General features: G+C 38.8%; 2 protein-coding genes across 2 annotated transcripts in view; one reads left to right on the top strand and one right to left on the bottom strand.

Moving 5' to 3' along the window:
* The window catches only part of LOC139991183 (U-scoloptoxin(05)-Sm1a), a 50,775-nt gene that overhangs the window by 16,168 nt on the left and 14,550 nt on the right, over positions 1–20,057 (top strand). The window lies entirely within an intron of this gene.
* The window catches only part of Mitofilin (inner membrane mitochondrial protein mitofilin), a 53,373-nt gene continuing 51,040 nt past the window's right edge, over positions 17,725–20,057 (bottom strand). The window contains exon 15 of the mRNA XM_072011096.1: positions 17,725–17,757. Within this exon, the coding sequence (XP_071867197.1) occupies positions 17,740–17,757 (18 nt within the window). The 3' untranslated portion in view covers positions 17,725–17,739. The remainder of the gene's footprint in view (positions 17,758–20,057) is intronic.

Consider the following 20,057-nt stretch of genomic DNA (forward strand, 5'->3'; position numbering starts at 1 on the left):
TATATATATATATATATATTGGGGACAGTGGTTATTCCTGAAAGTTCTACGGATTGTCAAACTCGTTATCGTATTCTTTTCAATGGAATAAAGCGAATCTCTCGCGAGATTACTTGTTAATTGACTTTTCTAAACGAGATATTTCACATTGAAATTGCTGAATCTGTCGAGATTTTTATTCGCTTATTACATATATCGTAGCAGATCTATCTGGCTTTCTCTTAATGGCTTCGATTCACTGAAAATTATATTTTACGATTTATTAGAAAGAACTGTGGCGATTCTTTCTTTGAAAAAGAGAGCGGTAAATTTTTGACTAAATTATAATTAACTGATTTTTAACTAATAGAAAAAGAAAAAGAAGGAAAGGAGAAAGAAAAATACGATTGTCAAAGTCGAAACGTTTAAAATTCCAATTATATGTATTTAACAAATATTACATCAGCTAATGGTGATTACAATTTAGTTGGAGATATCTTGTGGCAACGTAATGTGGAACGATGTTTGAAAACTGGGCAGTCGGAGAAATCGACGGTAGAATAGGATCGTGTATGGGTCGCATTGGGTCGAGCATCTTGTACGCAGTAAAATAGATTCATGCTTGGTCAGTCGGACCACAGTAGAATACGTAGCTCTCGCTCGAGTATTCAGCGTCGGAGGTCTATTCGGCTGGCATTAGTATGTGGAGTAGTATTATGCGTGGTCAGACATAGAACGGATGGAATGGACAAGCGCGAGACCGAAATTATTCAAAGGTACAAGTGCCTGATCGGACGTTGGGCGAGCAAGTTGCGACTGTATCTAGTCAGACACTTGTAAAATATGTCTATCTACTACCATAGGTATTTCATAGGATATCGTGAAATATATTCACGATTTAAAACACATTAATATAAATTATATATTAAATCTTTGGAAATAATTATTCTACTTTTTTAAGAATATTTTTACGTATATTTCGAATATTTCGCTATATTTAAAAATCCGCTATCACGTATCTCTTCTATATTTTAATAATCGATTTTCGCCACTACAAGACAAATTTTTGCAACTTTTACGACCGACAAAGCACCACCTATAGCTAAAGTTTCGTTCTATTCCATCGTATATACATATAACTACTAACCGAACAACTTTTACCATTTCTATGACCAATCCCGGTAATCCAAATTCCACATTTCTACTTATATTCAAGTATACGGAAGGCGGAACGATTTCTCGGGACCCGTCATTTGGTAAAGTAAGTTGTAATTTCTAATCTATCTTTTCAAACCCTTAAACGTTCACACGTTTCTTTTCTCTTTCGCTATACGCGAAACTGCGAAACTCTTGGCCAATGTAGCACTTTCCTCCAACTCGTTTCCCGAGACGTTCGATAGCGATCTATCCAGTTGCCGGAACAGAAATCTGCAATTCAAAGGTATGACTGACCGGTTGTTTTATCAGGACGGAAATTAAACGACCGAGCTGGCCCCTAATCCCCCACCTTGGCATCCTCGATGCTTGACAATTTGGATTTCCTTTCGCCAATAGCGTCACAGTCTCTAAATCGTCAAGTCGAATCCTCTCTTCGATGCCAGAGAAAAAGTTTCTTGGATAGCGATTCTGTTTTTCCGCAAAGCCTTCTAACTCGAACCTTTCCCTCTTCTTTTTATCGTCTTTTTAATTCTATTCGATACGATATCGCGTCACCTATTACAAGGCTGTATTTGACAACGCGACCATTTACAGAATAATATCTTCGCGTTTGATTGCTTTTCCAGATTTTATCCGTTATACCGTTATATCCAGATTTTCTTGGCAACTTTTATTTATTCGCAGATTGAATTTTTCGTATCTCGAAGGCTTACGATGAATTTTTAACGAGTTTGGAGATCGCGTGCTTGGAAATGTGTTATATTGGAATTCGATTTTTCCACGATTTGGAATGTTTGATAGCGCAAGTTCGGTAAAAGTTGATGATGCGGATAGAGCAATAGACGGGTCTTTAATATCAGAGTTATTTTTAATATCTTTAATATCAGAGATTAAAAATTTCATTAAGGAAACGAACAGTTCTTCCTTTTTCTAAGACTCGAATAAATAAGTCACAACCTTTAATTATTTGAAATATTATAACAATTTTGAAGACGACTATGTTTGGCCGTCTCTGAAGATGTTTAGCGACATATCGTTACATATGCATTCTCTGTTTTATTCTTTGAAATCTACCAAGACTCAAGAAAAGTTGCTTCGCGTTTCACTAGATTTGTAGAACTCCAGACGTGATACTTTTGATATTTTTACTTTTGGTCGTATGTATTCCAGGTATTCGGTATTTTTCAAATGTTTTTTCCAACCAATAGACAACTAATTAAAATCTTGCAAATTTCAATATCGTGAACGAGATCTCGCTTCATTTAACGCAAACACCAAGAATTCGATTCCCATCGAGATCATAAAATAGTTTACAGTAGGAAACGAGCAATAAGCGAGTCGAAGAGGGACTGATTAAAATCAGCTTCAACTCTGGCCTCGAAAACAATGGAAACTTCTCTCTCTCTCTCTCTCTCTCTCTCCCTCTCTCTCTACTTGGGGTGAGAAAGAGGAAAAAGAAAAAAAAAAAAGAAGAAAAGAAGGAAAGAAAAAAAAAACAGTGCCACCTGATTCGAAGGTTCTCAACCGTGAAACGAGCGTTAATTTAACGGAGTACGCTCGACAAAGTTGGCGCATCGCGAATCTCTCTGACGATTACTTCGCGCGAACTCGAAAGCATAAAGGAGAGGACGAAAATGGGAAAAAATTGCTGACGCTTCCGTGACGCCGCGGCACGCCGTATTCCTCAAATGAGAAAATCCTACAAAGAATATTGCGAGCCTCGCCCGCATTGCCGAATTTTGTTTTACTTTACAAATTGAGTTGATAAACATTTTTTCTTTTCTTTTCATTTTAACAAAAAAAGAAAAACAGAAAAAAATGAAATAAAAATAGAAAATCCGTAAGATATACAACATTACTTAGAACTAATACGATTTGTTTATCGCGAGTTTTTAAGTGTAACAATCTTTAGATTGGAAGAAGAGTTCTTGTTGTTTTATAGAAAGCTTTACAAGTCCAATTTGTAAGGACTTTTTATTAATAGTTGGCAGTATCAACGTAGTAACACCTCTTACGATTAGTGCGCTTTTTCTGGTACAAGCATCTGTTTTCGTTATTACGTGAATTATACGCCAAACAAAGAAATTAAATTACGAAAATTACAGACAGATTAATAGAAAAATCAATATCATGTTGTACATATAAAATACTCTTAAGCATAAAAGTACAACTAAAATCCACTTAGTGCTATCGTTGTAACCTTCCTTCAACCTTGACCGGACACGTTATCGCTCACTGTATACGATTCTCTGTTCTGCATCGGTAGATCTTCTCCCAATTCTTACCGTTATGAATGCCTACCCATAAGAGAATCTAGCAGTAAGCATTCGCTTCTTTCAAGAATATATCAAGAACGCGCGAGCGAGCCTCGATACCTCGAGAAAGGAGTCGGCTATCGCGTATTCCATTTCTTAGAACGTGACAATGGCCGCAGGCAGCTGGAGTTCCATCGGTTTCCACACGGCTTCTTTCGTCGAGTCTTACGCGCTTTTGTCGTCGCGTTCATTTCTCTCCTCTCCTCTCCTCTCCTCTCCTCTTTCCTCTTCCTTTCCTTCTCTCCATCGTTTCTCGCAACACGCTCGTTAATTAACCCGACCCGTTCCTCCATTGATCTCGGCATTGTAGCGAACGTTCCCCTTCACGTGGCTGATGGTCGCTGTGAAAACATAATCAGCCGCGGGCTGCATCCGGCTGTGTTTGCTCTCTCTCGTCTTCGTTGTAAGACGTCTTGGTGTAATGTATAGGTTTGGAAAGGCGGAAAGGGTACGATGAAGTTGAGGATGGTTGATCGATCGATGACGCGACTCGAAATATTTTTACAATTTTTCCTTCTTTTTTCCTTTATCTTAAAAGAACTGTTAGTTACTGTATATGAAATTACAATTACAAGTTGCACGGAACAGGATTTTCTTACCCACGAGTAAAACACCGTCGATTAATATCGCGAATCTGTTATTGGTTACTGAGAATCTTGATATGAAAAGCTCGTGAAAGGCTCGACATCTGATACCGCGAATGAAATTTCGTTTCTTCACGGACCACACACCACACGTATCGTCGTCAAACATAACCTGAAATCCACCGTACCTATGTACGAGACAGACGCCCAGTTACGATGAACAAACCACGTTTTTAATTGCAATTTGAAAACGACTCGAGGAACAGACGAGGTCGAGAAACAGCCGGGAAACGTGACGCTCAGGAAAGCAATTAATTACTGTGATTACACTGCAATGACTACGGTAGGGAAACGAAAAGGAATTAAAACGATGAAAAATCTCGTTTCTCCTCTTCAAACAATTCCACGTTCGAGGCCAACGTGTCCCTCTCGTTGATGAGAAATAAAATTCCTTTCTGTCCCTCTCATCCCCTCAAAGATCCATCAGGAAATCCTGTAAAACATTGAAACAAACGAACGTAGATGAAAAACGACACACGAAATATAACCACTTTTCGCTCGTGCAAGTTAAATGATTAAATTTCGAGCCAACGAATTCAAAGATTTCTTGTCATCCGTACGAATTCTCGCCTCCACGGTATCTATAAATAAAACCAACAATCCCTGCGAATAGCTACGAATCGAATTAAGAAAACTACATACTCGTAAAAAAAGCAATTTTTCCCCGAATATCGTTTTTCACAAAAATAAAATACAATCCCTATGCTGAAAATCTATAGGATATCAGCGTCGATCGCGACAATGACGTATAAGCAACGACATTTCCAGCCCGAAGAAATCTCTTCCATTCAAATAGAGGATTACCGGAGGTCGCGGAAATGGCATACAAAACGATCGCTGGAAAATAGTCTATCGGCCGTAAAACCGTGAGAAAATCCTGGTTCGACGGGAATTCGTGAAATTTTGATAGGCAAGTACGGTCGCGAATCAACCGGATAAACTTTATCTTCGCCGCGTCGTTCAGACCGGACGGAGTAACTTGGTTAATTTTCCGCGAACAAAAGGGCCAACTTCCAATAGACGAATGGGATTACCGGCAGCAAAGTCCCGAGTTTGGAATTTCGTTGTGCTGGTTAGAGCAGTGATTAACTCGATCTGTGAATGTTTGTTACAGAAAGTTTGAATTAATTGAGAGGTGAAATTAGTAATGAACGAATAAAGAAAAACTGACGATTACATAGAGTATCGTGTATAGGACAGATCAACAACAATTTTACAGCTATAAATCACTTAATCCACGTTAATTCTAAATTGTACGGGCGATTCGATTCAATTTGTTGAAAATAATTAACAATAAAATAATTGAACAATTAACTTCGTATTTCAATAACAGTAAAGTTTTTACTTTTGATGATGCAAAACTTTCCAGTCAATTTCTACTAGCATCGTGATAGTACTCGATGATCGAGAGGACGTATATCTCAAAGTGAAAAGCGAAAGATCGGGGCGTAGACTGGAATGTTAAGCGTCAGTAATCCTCTTTTAGCTTCCTTTTTCCTCGTGATAGAACGCTAGCATTCCTCTTCTTTCCTTTAGCCGCTACAAAGAATTTAGGTAAATCCTCAAGTTGCAGGACTCGCAATTGTTCAGATTTTCCAAAAATGTTTAAACATTCGCGGTCAACATTGATAGTTACACGTGTCACCGTACCATCTTTACCGATGAAAGGGGTTAACACAGGAGTGTTATCTTGCTAAAATTACCAAAGGTGAAACCATTCTTCCATGTTCTGGAACATGAAAAGAGCCGGTATCAGGCATCTCACGCCCTTCGCCGCAACGACTCAGCTGCTCGTAATTATCGGGACAGAACGCTCAGGGTCGCGACTCGCGCGCTTTTGTTTCGCACGCCGCCGGAAATAGTCGGTAGTGGAAATACCCCCGGCGACGCGACGGAGGTTGGCGGGTAAGCGGAACGCCGCGCCACGCCAGCGGATTAGCTGACCGAAAAGGAAAAGGGACACCAACGGGGATGAGCGGAGAGTCGAAGAGCTGAAAACACGGTGGAATCGAGCTTTTGAAGAGTCTTGCGAGTCAGCTAGTTTTGCTCTTGTCACTCGCTGAAATATTAGAGCGCGAATATGTCCGATTCAGATTAACGCTAGCCCGTCTGGCTTGTACTTTCCATGAATTTTCGTGAACGTTCTTCCGAGGACACGTCCCTTTTTCCATTTTTACCTTTCCTATGAATTCTTTCTAACTAACGATTTCTTCTTTTTCTCGTTTTTCTTTTTTCTTTCTTTTCTTTTTTTTTTTTCTTCTTCTTTCCTTTTTTCTCTTTTTTTTTTTTTTTTGTTCTCTTTCAACTCTTTTCTGGTTTTTAAAGGAACGACTGAACTCTCGTATCTGTTCGAAGAAACGGGACTCGAATTTGTAAATAATTCTCTTCGAAGATCGAGAATATTTACTGCGTGTATGTAATTTACGCGTTCAAATTTCGCATCTTTGGTTATAATGTGACTTTACTATGTTGCTTTGACGAACCGAGTATCGAGTTGATCAAACTTGAATGGAGGATCGGAAGGCGCGCGAGTTTGGCGGTTTCGACGAATTTTTGTTAAAATTTCTCCTAATTTCACAGGAACAAAAGTGAGGTGTTTGAGTTTCACGAAATTCGTTAGGTAAGGATTGTCCTTTGATCGTAGTAAATCAGGAGAACGATAAAAAAGTTTTCAACGAAATGACAATTGCCTCGATCCCGATCGACGAAAAACTAGCGGCTGACGTCAAAACTCTGTCGAATTTCATCGGCAGCCTCGTTATCCGTTTTTTATCGAGTTCATCGATCGACGTTCACGCTCCAGAAAATTGTTCGGTCACGAGTCAAGAGACAAACGCGACCAGAAGGATTTTCCTCCAAGATTGGTCAACCTATATCTCATAATGGAAAACCGATTGCAGGATTTGACCATTTATCCTGGAAGTGTTAAATCTTTTGTATATTATAACAAGTACAAGTACAAATGTAGAAAATTGATACATTTTTAACAATTTACTAGAATACCTAAAATATGGTGAAAATATCGTATTAAAAGCGAAACGATCGTTTCGAATCTTTTTCTGAAAAATTGAGAACCCTCGACTAATAGCGCATATTTTGCGTAAGAATTTCCTAATAAACAAATTGCCATCAATACCTAAAAAGTTAATCGGCAAACAAAAACGGCACACGCTATCTTATTAAAATTTGACAATCTAAAATAGTAGTTTATTTTAGAATCGAGCAAAATCGTTAAATATTCTTAAATTGAAATACGATTAAATCATTATCCTTGTCGTAATAGTTCTGTACGTCCAATACTCGTCTAATAGCCGAGCACAAGTACAGATAGACCGCCGCGTCGTTGGCCAGTTGAGTTGAAACGGAGTTCCCGTTGAAGTTTCACAAGTCCCGTAAGATCTTGACAATCTCTGGATGGTATCCGTGGCAGGAATCAAGCACGTCAATCGTAATACGTCGATTCGAGTTAAGGAATCGTACGACCGGACAGAGTTTCATTAGCATTTCGCTATCTGTAGTCGTTGATTTATGACGACTTTGACAGTTCCTCGTGCGGTTCGCCGAGTTGCTAATCATGAAAATGTGTCGACGAGTGTCATGTTACTGTCGTTTAAAGTGAAAAGGGCTTCTGGAATAGATTTAGAATAGTATTCTCTATTCATTTTTTATCGAAAGGATCGTTGTTCGATGATTTTGCTCCATCGTAATGTTTCGTGAGATTTTTAGGTTTTCCTTACGATCAACCCATCTTACGAAGTATCGCTATTTAAATACACGTATCTCCTTTTCTTTCTTTTTTTTCTTTCTTTTTTTTTTTTTTTATTTAGAAATTCAGATTCATTGATAAATTATTTTTCCATTTTAGCATGATATCTTTCATCTCCACTCGAGACCCGAAAAATCCAAAGCTCTAAAATAAAAAACACCACAAGAAAATCACACGTCTATAGAAGAAAGTATCTAAAGAAAGCATAGAAAGCATCGGTGGGAGGATTGTCTATAGAAGAACTGAGATTCTCGAGAAACGTTTAAACAACCTAGACATCTCGCGACAATATTGCCCCGCACGCGTGACAATGGAAGAAGCCATTGACATTCTTGGCCCCATTGTTTCGTGGTGAACAAGTGGCCGTGTATCTAGCTGTCACGGTAGAAGTTACTTAGCAGGGAGAATAGATCAGCGGAGCGAGAGCGAGAGCTCTGTGTGTGCGTGTGTGTGTGCGTGTATGAGTGAGTGAGTGAGTGAGCGAGCGAGCGAGCGAGCGAAAGAGAGAGAGAGAGAAAGAGAGAGAGGGGTAGGCGCCTCATGTGTTTTCATTGTCACAGGCTAGAAAACAATACTGAATGCCTGTCACCGACTGTCGACTGTGGCCGTCGCGTGTATATCCGTAGTTAACGATGCTAAAACGCCGTATCAGAGGGAAATGAACGCCACTGTGCTTGGGGAAGTAACTTGCAAATGAGCGATTATGTTCTTATCGCGAATGACCGATGCGATACGTTATGAAGATAGCCCTCCATCTTTTCAATCTCTTATTTTTCGTTGTTATTCCATGTTGTTCTTCCTTTCATTTCTTTTTTTTTTTTTTTTTTACGTTGTTCCATAAAAATAATGAATTATTTCGATAGGTTTCCGAAACCACCTCGAGAAGGTGAATTTTCTGGTCGAAAGAGTAGTCGCTCCTATATATATATATATAGAAATCGAATGGTTTCGGAAAGGCCAATAAGGTCCAAGAAGGACTTGCTTTCCATTAAAGGTTTCGTGAACGATGACTCGCAAGTAGACTAATTATAAAGGATATTTCAAGGATTGCCACTTGCGCGTTGTTCGTCTCGATCCATCAGTCACGGCCGTATTCCCTTGCTCGAGGCACGACCGGCTTTTCTTGAGATTTCGTAAGAAACTACAGAATGATAGTTTCAACTCGAGGAACGTACACCAGTGATAAATAATCTTCTCTCGTCTGTCCAATTAATTTCACTGTTAGCAATATTGCTCGCCGCTCGTACGACTCGTGTAAATCTTCATTCTGAACGTAGGTTATTGATTGCGTTTTTTTCTTTCTTTTTTTTTTTCTTTTTTTCTTTAAATTGATGGCTATTTGTCGTGTCAAGCTTCAGCTTCGATCGGCGCAGTTTCATCGCCCAGGAATGTTTCGTGGCTTTTATTGGGCGACGCGACGTCAATGGTGATGGATATGTCACTTTTACGAGTATATCGTATATCGTGTTTAGTCTTATGGCAAAACCTTTTGACATTTTTTCTATTGTTAACTGATTCTTACCCTTAACTATTCTCGCTTCTTTCTCGAATATCGATCTTGCATTGAACCGCTAAGAAATTTACTTTGGCTTGAATTCAATTAAATTCGATCTGCTTTCGTTACTTTATAATATATCGATTCAAAATTAATAAAATTATTTACAAACCAATTATGTTACGAACTTGTTCGTTAATCTCTCTTTCATCGCGTATTCTATGAAATTTGCTTTTTATTTCCATTATCCAGCCTTCGCTATCGGTCTTCCATTATCTTTGCAATTATCTTTTCGCTCAGTGGTATCGCACGAATTCTACGATCGTTCTCATCCTAAAGATACAGACACATCTTACACGGTAACTGTTCGTAACGTATCAAACGCTTTAACGTCTACTTGTAGCTCAGTTTTTATCAATAAAAAATTCACACAAATAAAAAAATAGCACAACCTAAGAAACAAGAAGAATTATAAAGAAAGAATTAATTTTTTATTTTTTACAAGAGAGTAATTTTCAAATTCTGTTCATTTTTCAACATCAGCCTGCCACTGGTCATAAGTAAACGTTGGTCATTTCTTGAAACGCAATTATCATCGTTGGAGCTTGAGTTTCACAAAGAACCCAGGAACCCATGAACCCAAGAGTATTCAATCTCGGAAAGTCATCTTTCTCCGCGCGTATCGCGGCTCATTTATCATTTATCACAGTGTCTAAATCGATCATTTGATCAAGCTGAAAAGGAATCCGTATGAACGCGGCTCATTTATCATTAGCTGCCACCATCTCTGATTAACTTTTGATTACTCGTTACGTCGAAGCACCTCGCTATCTGGATTACGCCTGCAATCCTAACCAATAACTAAGTGAGCTTGCTGTCGAACAACGTCCAATTTCGATCCTAATCTTCGTTTCTTATGGTAGCTGGGAAAAGAATAGAATAGGAAAATTAGGAAACGAGACGTATGATTTGCGAGAATAATTGGGAAGAAGTTGTGAAAGAGAGGCCAAAAGGGTTCCGATTTTTTAATAATTGCTAGAAATTTTAAGGTGAAATTTTAAGGTGAAATTAAAGAGAAAAAATTAGAGTAATTGGAAAGTAAACCTTTATTTGCCAAAGAACTTCTCAGACATAGGTCACGATGATATATGGCTTATAGAAATCAAAGATTTACCCCATGTTAAAGATGGTTAATAACGTTAGAAATCGAAAAGGGAATCGGAAATGGAAAATCCAAAACTATCAGACGTAAATTTCTTGCGTTTCTAACGATGAATTTTTACAATGAAGTGAAAAACTTGGTAAAAGAAAAAGTCGGAAGAATCCCCTTGGTTGCAAATATGTCACGTCAAACGCAAATTTTCCACACTCGACTAGTAATTCGTACTCGATAATCCCTAAAAAATTCTCACCTAAAGATAAATAAATCGAAAGACCAATCCCCCTATCCTTAAACATAGGTCGCCACACGAGGAAAGAATTTTCCCAACTCCAGACTTGACAAATGCAAATTTCTCGGACTTGTCAAAATTTGCAAAAAAATTGATACGGTAACGTTCGATCAAAAAGCAACCTTTTCATCTTAAAACACGCGCGTCTCTTTGCAAACATATTTCTTACTTTCATTACCGATATACTCTGGAACGACCGGCTCTCTCACAGAGGCTTGAAAAATGGGAAGAACAATAGGACAGGAAAAATTGAGATCTCCTTGACGGCATTGATCGTATGTCATCGACCAACGACATAGCTTGCGAAAGACTAATCGCGTCGGTCTGACGGGCTTTCGTGCGCAACTTAACGAGAGTCAAACTTTAAAGCGAAGCTCTTGCACGTCGATTCGGCAGCGGTAGCGGCAGCGGTAGCGGCAGCGGTAGCGGCAGCAGCCAACGAAGGTGGAGAAGAAGATGGTGACGCGCGGCAAGGGGTCGCAGAGGCCTGCGGCGAGCAGAGATTAAATCGTACCATGGTAAAGAGCTAATCTGTCCGTCTCTCTGCTCTTTTCTCTTCCGGCTTCCTCCCGCGGCTCGTTCCTCGTTCGACCTCATTCTCCATCACCCTCTTTTCATCCCTTGTCCCAACCTTTCTCCCTTATCCATCGGGGCTTCCCATTTTTTTTTCCTTCTTCGTCCTTCGTCCTTTCTTTTCTTCGTGGAAATGAAAACGTTCGAACCGTTGACGGTGGCCAACCCCTCTTGTACTCTTTTACATGCGCAGAGCACAGACCTTGTAACAGAAGACTCCGCTGAATTCCTCGTTTGGCTGCCGATCAAACGTTCAACTTTACGTTTTTTCCACTCTTTCTTTCTGTCCCTTGCCGAACCAACCTTGCTTTTTGACACAGTGATTCTCTTTCGTGGTCGTTTCATAGGTTATCCAATGAATGGACAAACGGATTTCAATCGTTTCGTATTCTTCGTTTCGTGCGATTGCAACGGTGGCGGATTGGTGGATGTTTATTTCGACTGACCGAGTAACTTGTTTTACGTTGGTACGTACCTGCCTAGGTGAAGAAGAATTTTCATCGAATTTTCATGTGCAATTTTCTAATTCACGTTGGGAACTTTTTTGGTAAATGTGTCGAACGAACAATTTCCTACGAATCTACGTCTTAAAATAATTAATACGAAATCGCTATTTATTTTAAATTATTATCTATTGTCGTTAAATCGAAATAGAAGATATAATAGTACCTAATTATTGTACGACTTATACGAAGATCTAACCTGATAAGGAAATATATTTTCACAAAATAATCAACGAAAGAAACATCGTCGAAATTTTCTTCATCCGCATGACGGACACTAATTTTCAGTTTCTAGATTCTAATTAACATTTTGAAGAATCCTTTCGGTTAATTGGACAAATTATAACGATATTTTCAACCTTATCGTTAAATTTATTACACCGATCGAACTACTTTTCAATTCTTCATAAAAGATCATTTATAAAAATTCGAATAAGTTGTCTGCTATACGATAACTCGAAGCTTGCAATTTATTATTAGTCAACTCGTATAGAATAGAAAAGTATAGTGTTTTAAAGATCTTTTTGCCAACAGATAACAATTTTCGTAATGTCTTGAGAAATCTGTCCCTTATTGTATCTAAACAAGCTTTCTTTCTCCCGTGAAGAATCGATCTGTAAAAATTAAAGTATATTATCTATCTACGGCAATTAGAAACTCGCAACGACTTCATAGTTGAAAATTATCAACTCTACAAGTCTCTGCACCTCTAGAATCTTTAACGATTATTATCAATCGAAAATTATTAATGATAATAATTTTTGTGTCTGTTACTTACAATCGTCAATTTTGCGAAGAATTGAATGGCAAAGATTAAACGAACGGGCATAACAATTTTTACAGCCTTTACCTTTTCGTTCCACGGAGATTTTTCTCAAGTCCTTCCTTCCCCCTCGAATAAATCTCGCTAGTAGAAAAAGCTACGCTTTAACCGACGAGGATTTCCGTAACCTGGACGAAAGGTCGTCCAACAATGTTTCAGATAACTCTTTCAGCTTCCAGTTCTCCTTAATTAATTAACTTTCTTAGCCCTGGTACCGACCGACGATTTCTAACGAACAATTCCACGCGCGTGTCTCGATTATATTTACGTATCTTTCTTAATTCCCTTCGTTACCTTCGCGTTACCAGTTATTCCTTTGGTCGCGGTTGTTGAAATGTCAGCAATGCGTTTCGAGAACCGGGAAGCACGCGAAGGTCGCAAATAAGAATTTCAGCCCCTCGTCTCCGACAACAAATGTCAAGAATTTCATTATTCCTATTTTTCTGCAATTCCTCGACCTGTAAGATCACGACAGAGTTTGTTTTCCCTTCCCTTGTGGAATTATTCGATAATTCGACCGTTTGCGAAAGGGATAGTTTTTGAAAGTTTGAGCATATATATAATAAATATTAAATACTTTTTATAACAGTGGATAATTATTTGTGAAGATTGAACGCGAATGCGACACATCGTAAATGGATTATCGTGTTCTTCTTTGCTTACCATTATTATGTATATATACAGGAGAATGAAATCATTTAGTATCTCGCGAAATAGTGTTCTCTTTAATCTTTCATTTTCATAATTTGGAAACGTTACGTGTCGATTCGATATTCGCTGAATAATTTCAAAGCTGAATGAAACGTTCGTTCAATATTCAGCCATAGCTTCGTATTTCTTTTTAGCACGCGCATTCCAACAGTATTCATTTGACAAGTTGAAGTTTTTCAACGCACAAAATTCTCTCAACTCTCTTGTATTATTTGCAGTTTAATCATCTTTCTACATATATATTCGCTCGATATTGCACAATTTCAAACCAATAACATCGTCGTATTGACTAAAATTTATATACTAAAATTCCAAACGATGAAAAAGATGAAAGTTAAGGAGGTTTATTTTAAGAAGTTTCAAGGACTCTCAATCTTAAAGAGGATCTTTTCCCCTCGGCATTTACACAGAAAATTCTACTTTTCATCCTCGTACCATCCTTATCGGAAGGAATCAAAATCACATGGATCTACAGGCTATCTATCATTATCGTCGCAACTAAAATAACAAAGAAGATGAAACGCATCCTTGTAAACTAAACTCTACGATAAACTGATGGATGCTGTTACGAGATTCTTAATTAAAAGAAAAAAAAAATAATAAATAAAGAAATAAAAAAAAGAAATAATAATAATAAATAGTATCCAAAAGTCTGAAATCTCTCCGAACCAAATAGTCGAATGTTCATTGTCGATCTACTCAAACTCGTCTGCTACGAAACAAAATTTTTCAACCGGAAAAATATTACTTATCACTGTATATTCTACCATCTCTAGTCTACCATAGGATTCCCCATACTCTGAAACTCTACTCTCAAATCTCTCTCAAACCTTCGTGTCGAACAAAAGACTTCGGCATCGTAAAGATCCTACCTTCGGTCGCTAGCCCCTTTACCATCCACGTAATCCATACACGATTAGGCCGATGAAAATTCCAGCGGAAGCTTGTATTCGTACGAAGGCTACCAACTCTTGCTAGCGGACAGAAACGTCGTTGGGTCACCGCGGGGGCGGCGACTCGAAACCGAGGGGTGGAGGCTTTGGCCGTGCCGAACGACGAGGATTTCGAAGCGAAGCCCTCGTCTGGGTTGGGCAAACTGACCCAGATAGGTGAATAGTAAATGCACCCTCTACACTCCACCCAGCAACCTCCGTTTTGCGGAAAATATCTCTTCCCTCGTTCCTACTCTCTCGGACACTGTACCAGCCTTTCGTCGCATTGCTCCGCTTCCAAACCTCGCCAGTGAGTGGACAATACAATTTCGAAATATGAATCAACGCGAGGGGATGACCAGCCCTGTTTACAACCGCTCCGAGGCAACGTCAAAGAATGAAAATGTATCGGTCAGTCGATGGACGGCAGAAAGGGAAAAGTTGCCGTGATACTTTTTATTTATTCCATTCCTATTTTTTTTTCTCTCTCTCTTATTAATCCTTGTAATAGAGTTTATTGCTTTTTTCCTTTCCTTTAATTTTACTTGCGGACGTTTATACATAATTTTTTCACGTCGATACGATTACTAGGAACATTTGCAGATGAATCATGGACGAATTTTTTGGTGTCATCTTTTTGTTAATCATCGTGGGGTGGTTATTGTTCTTTCTTTCTTTCTTTCTTTCATTTATTTATTTATTCATTTGTTAATTTACTTATTTATCTAATTGTTGAAAGGTTTGCGTCCTTTTTGAGGCCGTTGCGTTGGTGGTTAGTAGGAAAATGATAGGAGGAATCGGTTCGTTAGTTTTATCGGAAAATTGTGGCTTCTTTCGAAAACAGTGGCGGTTGTTTGCGAATGAAGAAAGCAACGAAAGCAGACTGGTGTGGATATTTTATAAAATGTAATCAGGATATAAACAGCGTAAGTAAACAAGCGATGCAAAGTAAAGGAACAATGTGAATAAACAAGGTAGGATGTCAACAACAAGCAAATCAACGATGTAAGCAAACAATTTGAACCTTGAACTATATAAACTAGTACAACTAGAACTATAAATAAACTGGTAGGCAAATAAGTAAATTAATAGGTGGCGTAGGATATAGTAATTGCAATTTCACAGAAATTTAGAAGCAAAGGTATGCGTAGACGCGCAAACCAATTCCAAGAACCATAGAAAAATTTCGATCGAGCTACGTGCCCGCTACTGGAGGAAGATTCGCCCAAGGGTTGCTTTTATCTATTGTATAAGTAAAATTATAATATTTAAGAAACTTTAATAATCGTTGTATTTAATTTCAAGTTTGTGCTGAAAATGTTATGCCAAAGTATTTTTGCAAGTAGAGCGCGATTTTCTGAAACGCATACTTCGGTGGAACGCTCCAATGCGAAAGTATTTTATCGCTTTAATACAGAACTCGGAGGTTTATCTAAGAGGATCGAAGAATCAGTTAGGGAATCAGAGACGGGCGGAAAAAGCCGGGACAACGCGCTCGGTTCTCGTTTATTCAAATTACTTGTGCCGGAACACACCGTGATCGCTTATCCCATCGAAACGAATTGTTATTTTGTTAAGCTTAGCCAAAGGTAGAGAAGCTCGATTATTTCGACTCGATGAATTTCAATGTTTGCCTCGTGCTGAACCAACGAGATTATTAACATCCAGCTCTCCGTAGAGAACGTGCTAATTCTCATGGAAATTTTCGCGAAACGAAGAGAACTGCTTTAACAAATGCTAAATGGAATCTTTGTTTGCACGATGTCTTATTTTGCTCATCTTTTTCCGACGAATAACCCTATTTTAAATCGTCGATTTAATCGTGTCCTCGGTCTCTACTCTACTCACCACTGCTATCTTACCTTTATCCTTGCACTCCTTCTATCTCGCTACTTTCGTTTCGTTCCGTTTGCCCCATCTTTATGCGACGAAGAGTCGTCGACGATCCGCAAATCCGCAAATCCGCAAATTTCATCGACCGCAATGTACCAAGTCTCCTCGTTCGCGGAATCCAGAATAGCAATTAAGGATTCCATTCTTAGATTCCGTCGTAGTCTGTCGTTCTCTATCGTTGTCTGTCGTTATCTGCCGTTGTCTGCCGTTGTCTGTCGTCGTCTGCCGTTCTCTGTCTTGCATGCAGCATCGCATAGCATCGCGCCACCGCAATGACCACTATGCAGGTCTGCTATGTGACCCCACGAGCATCAGCATGTGATCGCGCGCGCGTGCAATGCACCATCGCGGCAGGCATCCTGTTCTACCACTGTTTACGTGGAATTCCTTTTCGGTTCTCTCAAAAATTGAGGCCAACAACAATCGCAAAGATATTTGCACGTTCATAGCTAAATTACGAAATGGCTAGTTTCTAAAATTTCTTAATAACATCGTGTATCGTTTGTTATCATTATATCGACACAATTGGATTAATATTTATTTTTGAAATCTCTTATAATCGTCCTACGAGTTCATGAAGTAGCGCTCGTTTTTCGTTTTTCGTTTATTTCTGCGATTAGAGAGACAGTTTAGCGGACAGTTTAATTTCAAATACTCCGTACTCGTGCTTCGTAGTTTTAGTAAGAATTATTATCCATGACATAAAAACGACACAACAACCGACATTCGACACAAACGTTTCATTCCTTTCGACGATGTCTTGTTGTCAGGAAAACTTACCATTGCGTTATTATACCGCGTCCCGCCGATTATTTCCGATCGAAACAATTTTCTTCTCTTCTCTTCTTATTTCTTCGCCGATTTTTCCAACAATCCTTACATAAAATTATCACGGTAACTCGAGTAGAAAATAATTTAATAAATCGCTTGCTACAAATAATCTGCCGTACCGTTCCACTCGACCACTTCCTTCGTTCGAACAACGTTTGCAAAGACCTTGAAATTGCCACAGGGGAATAGGAGGTCCATAGTCGGACATCGTTGACAATCAGATGACGAAATGCCCGAGCAAAGTCAAGCTTTTCTCACGTACGATTAAACGGTGTCAAGAGTAGTTCCCTTCCATTCGTTCTGCACTTGGTTCGATGACTTTCATTCGACGAAAGATATTTCAACGGGATACACGACGACTGGTACCTGGTACCGCACTCTGCACGCCGGGAACACGTAGTAAACCAAAGCCAGATAGTCCAGATAGCCCAGATAGGTAATTAGCTGGCTAAGCACTAGAGTACTCGGTACACGAGGATCCTTGAAACAGAATGTGGCTTGGAGGTGAAGAAGCGTACGATGGCCCGCGAACAGGCGGAAGCAGGGACAAGTAGAACGGTAGTCTGCCCGCGGCATGGCAGTGCCGTGACTAATCTGGATCTGTGGCTGAACAAGTGCCACTTGACTAGCCTTCGTCCGGGAGTTGCCATCTCTCAACGGCCACTTTACGCCCCTACGACCTCCTTAACATAATATACATATAAATTATATACATATAGATGGATAAAAGGTGACTAGAAATAGGCGTCGAATAGCTTCGCGAGCTACTGTAAGTAACGTTTTTCTACTATAACTTATGTTCTATACACTTTGTTTTATCGTTAATCAAACGGGGCTATTTCGTGCTTAAAGAAAGGAGAAAAATCGAAGGAAAAACCCGTTGGAAAGGGAGAGACTCGAGGAGAACACGTGACGATTTCGCGTGACGCGAGAGAACTCACTCGTTTCCTCCTTACGACGGATTTTTTGCCGTCGCGTTTACTTTCTCTCGAGTACCTCGAAAACGTACATATGCCGCCCCTTGTAGTCTAACTTGGCAACCTTAAATTACTCGCAAATTCTTCCTGCCACCAACAAACATTTCCAGCAAAGATATTGCATAGTTTTCCACAACCGTATTCCTACGATATATTACGGCTTTTTATTTATTTTTTACAATCTTAACGAATTATCAACATATTACCTACGTTATTATATCCAAAACAACGCAGACTAATTTATTATTTGCGAGCGATCTCGCTTTATTTATACCTCGTTTCTCCAATTTAAATTTATTACGTTTAAATTTCAGTACTGCTGTAATTTACTTTCAATTTCCATACTTTTTTCGATACTTTCAAATTCAATACCGCTACATCTACATCTACATCTACCATAATCACTAAAATCATATATCATTTCCTTTTTGTTATTCTTTCTATCCCTTTCTATCTTATTTCTTGTAAAATTGTTTCCTAATTAAAATTATGTAATGTTAAAATTAGCAAAATTGTAGGCCGTGCTCTTTCCTGCTTTCTTTCTCTCTTTTTTCTCTTCTTCTCCTCTTTCTTTCCTTTCTTTGTTTTTTTTTTTTTTTTTTTTTTTTAATCCAATTAGTTCTTTGTTCGAATCAGGCAATAAACAATGGAACAGTGTCCAACGGACGAAACTTTACTCTTGATCTTGCTTCTATCAGATGTATCGGTTGGAAACTAGTTTCGTTTCCACCATTTCGAGACCCAGGATTTATGACGTTGAATCTGTTTGCCGTTTAGCGTAAACAAAGATTTAGGTCGGTGAAATTTCATCTAGATACTCAAACAGTTCTGTAAAAATTAACTAAAGGCATCTTCCTATTTAAAATGTAACAACGCTTGATCTTCATTTAAAAAGGAATTATCCTCGATACTCTTTTACCATGTTGTGAAAATTCAAAAAGACATTGACAATTTTCTAAAGCAACTCTCAACGTTCGAAGAGAATTATCTATCGAAACAGCGTCGTAGATGAATTACTTTTTCGCGGTAATATAAAAATTATACATGGCAAATATCAAGCTATTATTGGATTTAACCAAAATTCTTTAAAATCACATATCCATTTGCACGAAAAACTTATTGTGAAAAAGAGAAGATCGTTAAATCTCATTTTCGCTATAACAAAATATCGCAGGGCTTAATCGTAATATAATTATCAAACTATCTTACGCATGACGCGCGAATAAACGCTATGCATGCCTAATAATACACGTTACAGGAATATCGATTTCCGCCACCGAGGACCTCCTTCCATTTTCCGTGTCGCATTGAACACCTTAAACCAACTGTCTAGATTACCAGAACATTCATCGATCGTCCATTGTTCTGGAAAATAATTCGAAACTTTCGACAACAATTTATTTGCAACAATAGGAATAGGCAATTTCAAATTCATCGTAACGCGAAACATTTAAAATAGTTAAAACGATCTGTTTTGAGTTGATTTGTTCGCGATTCTCTAAATTAATTCCAACTTTCTAAATCAACGAAAACTTATTTCCAAGAAACGAAAAAGTGCTACTCTACCTTCTTCCTACTCTAACGTAACACAAAACCTTCAAATTCGCTATAATAATCGATAGATACGCCATTTAGCGAGTAGCGTGTGATATTATTGTATTTCGTAGAGTCGGCGGAGGCTTGTTGTAGGAGTCGTAGGAAAAAGCGGAACGAGTTTGGTTCGCGATACAAGTCACAGCAAAAGTTCCCTCCGCCCTTTCGCCAGTCTGAAAAATATTGCTTGTAAATTTCTAGCGGACAGACCAGTATATCTTGTCGTCCTCTCGTGACCACTTGATTTACCTCCTCCCATGCTCTTTTTCTTTTCCCGCCCCCCCCCCTCCTTTTTTTTCTCCCTTCCACGCCACGCTTTATTTTCACGCGTATTTTTAACGATCACTTGGACGAAGCGACGTTCGCGTTCATTTCCCGTCGCCGTAAATTCTTGCATTCGTGATAGCATCCAC

This window comes from Bombus fervidus, chromosome 9 (assembly GCF_041682495.2).
Source record: "Bombus fervidus isolate BK054 chromosome 9, iyBomFerv1, whole genome shotgun sequence".
NCBI classification, from domain to species: Eukaryota; Metazoa; Arthropoda; class Insecta; order Hymenoptera; family Apidae; genus Bombus; species Bombus fervidus.